Source organism: Dipodomys ordii, unplaced genomic scaffold (assembly GCF_000151885.1).
Source record: "Dipodomys ordii isolate 6190 unplaced genomic scaffold, Dord_2.0 Scaffold35, whole genome shotgun sequence".
Classification (NCBI taxonomy): domain Eukaryota; kingdom Metazoa; phylum Chordata; class Mammalia; order Rodentia; family Heteromyidae; genus Dipodomys; species Dipodomys ordii.
Genome location: NW_012267251.1, coordinates 2938992 through 2943800, shown reverse-complemented (window position 1 = coordinate 2943800; position 4809 = coordinate 2938992). Strand labels below are relative to the sequence as shown.

General features: G+C 39.9%; 1 protein-coding gene across 5 annotated transcripts in view; it reads right to left on the bottom strand.

The window, feature by feature from the left end:
• Cep170 (centrosomal protein 170kDa) overlaps positions 1 to 4136 on the bottom strand; it is an 82822-nt gene extending 78686 nt beyond the window's left edge. For all 5 annotated transcript variants that reach the window (XM_013017431.1, XM_013017433.1, XM_013017434.1 and 2 more), the window contains exons 1-2: positions 3953 to 4136; positions 399 to 488 (exon numbers count right to left, since the gene is read on the bottom strand). In XM_013017431.1, coding sequence (XP_012872885.1) covers positions 399 to 488; positions 3953 to 4057 — 195 coding nt within the window. In that variant the 5' untranslated portion in view covers positions 4058 to 4136. The remainder of the gene's footprint in view (positions 1 to 398; positions 489 to 3952) is intronic.
• Positions 4137 to 4809: the final 673 nt, after the last annotated feature.

Below are 4809 nucleotides of genomic sequence, written 5' to 3'. Positions count from 1 at the left end.
CCACCTTCCCAGCCCCTCCATGAGACTCTTATCTCCAATAAACTACTAGAAAACCAGAAGTGATGCTGTGGCTCAAGTGGTAGAGTGTTCACCTTAAGCTGAAGAGCTGAGGGATAGTGCCCAAGCCCAGAGTTCAAGCCCCATGACCGCCACCCCCCCAAAAAAAAACAAACACACTAATAAATTACATACAGGAAACTAAGTAAGATTTGTTTCTATTGCAACACCATTCAATCACAACTTTACCTCTTGTGTATAGGTGGAAGAAAAATGGGGTACAGAAAAAGGAGTTATAATCGAGGCCTCAGCATCTAGAACAGTAATTCAGACTCAGGTCTCTGAACTACAGCCCCTGTGCTGGTACATCAGAAAGAGGAAGCTGTGAGAAATCAACTTACCCCATTCAGGCTGCCTAAATCTTTCACCAAATGTTCATCTGCAGCGGTATCATAATTGATTACGGCATGTTGCTTATCCACACTGCGAGACTGAAAAGAATTTTTAAAGTTAATAAATACAATGAAATACTAAAATACTACAAAAGATTTTAAACTAGATATATTATTAGATTAGTTGACAGAACAAATACCAAACAAAAGTATATTAAATGAGATTAAAATTGTGTTACTACGCAACACAAATTTGGCATCATTCCCCAAAGAAGAAATTAACAAAATTAAAAAAGAATATTCTTTCTACTCAATGTACATGTTCTAATTTTGAGAGAATTTAATGTAGATGACTTTGTTAAATATATCACATTACACTTAAAACATATGAAACTTTTACATTGAAACCATGGGAATTAGGTTGTAATATTTTTGTTTATATTTTTTTATTGAAAAAATACTGTACAGAGAGGTCACAGTTACATGAGTAAGGTAATGAGTACAGTTCCTATTGAGCATTGTTACCTCCTCCTTGTAATACATATGTGTGTGTGTGTGTGTGTGTATGTATATGTGTATATATATATATTATTTTACTTTTTTTTTTTGTTTTTTGTCGGTCATGGGGTCCGAACTCCCTCAGCTCTTCAGCCCAAGGCTAGCGCTCTACCACCTGAGCCACAGAGCCTGGCTTTTTCTGCTTATATGGTGCTGAGGAATCAAACCCATGGACTCATGCATACAAGGCAAGCACTCTACCACTGAGCCACCTTCCCAGCCCCATCCTTATAATATTTTATATATGTTTTTCTCCATGATTTTTGGGGTAGAATCCAGGCCTGTGTGTGCTAGGTAAGAGATGTACCACTGATCTACATCCATCCTTTATGTATCTTGTTATTTAAAAAAAACACAAAAAAACAGTACCTGAACAATCTTTTTCTTTTTCTTTTATTTCCTGCTAGTGCTGGGGCTTGAACTCAGTGCCTGGTTACTATCCCTGAGCTTCTTTTTTTCAAGACTAGAACTCTACCAACTAAGCCACATAACCAGCCCCAAATCTTTTTTTGTCACTCATGGGGCTTGAACTCTGGGCCTGGGCACTGTCCCTAAGCTCTTCAGCTCAAGACTAGTACTCTACCATTTGAGCCTCAGTGCCGCTTCCAGTTTTCCGGTGGTTAATTGGAGATAAGAGTCTCACGGACATTCCTGCTGGGGCTGGCTTTGAACCATGATCCTCAGATCTCAGCCTCCTGAGCAGCTAGGATTACAGGCATGAGCCACCAGTGCCCAACTCTGAATCTTTTTCTTTAAATACTGGAAATTAATTGTACAGCAACAAAGACATAACAGAGTTCTAAATGAGGTATCTTTGTCTCTAATTATCCTTATCTGAAATGTGGATTCTAAAACTGGGTTTCTTGGGTGAGCTTTATGAGTGAAAGAAAGCCAATAAAAAGGAATTTTTAAAAAGTTTTTTTTTCACTGTATTTTTTTATATTGTGAAAATACCATACAGAGGGGTTACAATTACATGAGTAAAAAAGTTTTTTGTTTTTGTTTTTTTGGTCCGGTCATGGGGCCTGAACTCTGGGCCTGGGTGCTGTCCTTCAGCTCTTCAGCTCAAGGCTAGCACTCTACCACTTGAGCCACAGCGCTCCTTCCAGGTTTTTTCTTTTTGTTTATGTGGTGCTGAGGAATCGAACCCAGGGCCTCAGGCATGCAAGGCAAGCGCTCTACCACTGAGCCACCTTCCCAGCTCCTAAAAAAGTTTTTTAAAGTTGCTTTTGAGTCCCTTTTAAAGCTCTCTTCCATTTTCTCCCCCAAAGTCAGTTGTTTGTACATCATTTATAAGCCTTAGGAAACTGCTACTGAAAAGAAGTATCAGTACAATCACAGGAAGAAATAGCTTAGGAACCAATGAATCTGAACTTTATAACCACTTATTATAAGGTAGCTATGTAAACTTTGATATTAAGCAGCAAAGGTGGCACCAGAAATAGCGAGGAAATATGGCTTGTACTTTACTGTCTAATATATAAAAGAACTTGGAAGTTACTACTTCCTCTCTCGTTAGAAAAATGTGGAATAAGTTGGGTGTTGGTGGCCCATACCTATAATCTTAGCTACTCAGGAGTCTGAGACCTGAAGATCCCAGTTCAAATGCAGTAAAGGTAGTTAAGTGTGTGAGACTCTTATCTCCAACAAATCACCAAAAAGCCAGAAGTGGAGCTGTGGCTTGTGTGGTAGAGTACTAACCTTCTGCACAAATCTCAGGGACATCACCTAGGCCCTGAGTTTATGCCCCAAGACCACCGTCCCCCCATGAAGTGAAACAAACAAAAATCAAAAAGTTATCTTGGGATCGGGTTGGGCTAAGAAGAAGGATGAATAAGGATGAATACAGTCAAAGTGTTTGTTTCTATGTATGAAAGTAGAAGAAAACCTATGTATGAAAATGGAAATTGTTTTAGGAAGGAGGAAGAAGGGTAAGAGGAGCAGAGGGGTTGAGATTGATGAGAATACACTATATACAAGTGTGGAAGTATCACAATGAAACCCCACTTTGTACAATTATATTAATTGTAAAATGATTTTAAAAAATAAAACAAAAGGGCTGGGACGGTGGCTCAGTGGTAGAGCGCTTGTCTTGCATGCATGAGGCCCTTGGTTCGATTCTTCAGCACCACATAAGCAAAAAGAAAAAAGCCGGAAGTGGCACTGTGGCTCAAGTGGTAGAGCGCTAGCCTTGAGCTGAAGAGCTGAGGGACAGCGCCCAGGCCCAGAGTTCAGGCCCACGACCAGACCCCCCCCCAAAAAATAAAATAAACAATAAAAACAACAGTAACACCTCATCGCAGAAGGCAAGCTGCCAAGTGGGAAGTATGGGGATAAGTGAAAAGAGAACAACAGCTTGCCAAGAGGCAGACGGCTTGAGACATAAAAATTCATAGCACAATCTAAATGAGGCCATCATCTTTTCTTTTCATAACGTCTTATTTCCAGAAGCCCAACATGTATGTACATCAAGGCAAAGACAGGGAAACATCACATGCCTCCATCAGGGTGAGGAAAAAGGTATCCCAATTGGAATATACCTAGGGTATTCTGCTCCCCATTCAAAAACTTGTGCTCAAGATGTGGAGGAGGGATGGCAGGGAGGGTAGGGGAAAAACAAAGAAGGTAACAATGCTTGATAGGAAATGTACTCATTACCTTACTCATGTAACTGTAACCCTTCTGTACAGTATTTTTACAATAAAAAATGTATTAAAAAAAAAACAAACCAGGGGCTGGGAAGGCGACTCAGTGGTAGAGCGCTTGCCTTGCATGCATGAGGCCTTGGGTTTGATTCCTCAGCACCACATAAGCAAAAAGAAAAAAGCCAGAAGTGGCACTGTGGCTCAAGTGGTAGAGAGCTAGCCTTGAGCTGAAGAGCTGAGGGACAGCGCCCAGGCCCAGAGTTCAGGTCCCACGACCAGATCCTAAATAAATAAATAGTTGAGTTTTTATTTTGTTTGTTTTTTTGAGGTGAGTAGTGACATACAAAAGGCAGAACATACCTGCAGCATGAGCTCGCAGTCATCTCTCCCAACAAAAATCATTTCCCGAGGCAGCCTGTGGCGAGTGCCTCCACTGCTCACCAAAAACCAGGATGTTAAGCTCATTTTCTGCTTAGCGTCTTGAGTCCTTGGCAAAGCTACGTCATCCTGCAATAGGGAAAGATACACTTAGCTATAGTACCTATTCACAAATCCTAAGTAAGCCCAACCTCAGTACTGCAACATCAACCTTTTTATACCCAATAGTTTTTTCAAGTTGTCATGTGTTATGTAAGCCCACACATTTCACTAAGAGTACAATTAAAGAGAAAAGGATTTTTTTTAAAGTAGGTGGTCTGTCAGTAAAGTTTTAAAATAGCGTATGAAAGTCTATAATCTTCAAGTAAGTGTCCACATTAGTACAATGATAACATTAGAAAGTAGTTGTGCTGTACAAATAAATGTCTTATAGTTTTAAGAAGAATAAATTTGAAATAAGCATACATGGTATCTAGTTAGTAACAACTGAGGCCAAAAATGAACTATTAGTTAGGCACAGTGGCTACTAAACCTAGCTATTTTGGAAGCAGAGACCAAAGGATTGTAATTAGATGCTAAGCAGGGCAAAAGTTAACGAACTCCCATATCTCAACCAATAGCTGGGGATAGTGGTACACACCTGCCTTCCCAGCTATACAGAAAATAATACATACAATGATCATCGTACAGGCAGGCTATCATGAGCAAAATATGAGACACTATGTAAAAATAACAAAAGCAAAAATGGTTAGAGGGATGGTTCGGGTGGTATAGTGCCTCTCTAGAAAGAAAAAGCTTCCATTTCAAACCTTGTACTACCAAAACAAAACCAAACATTG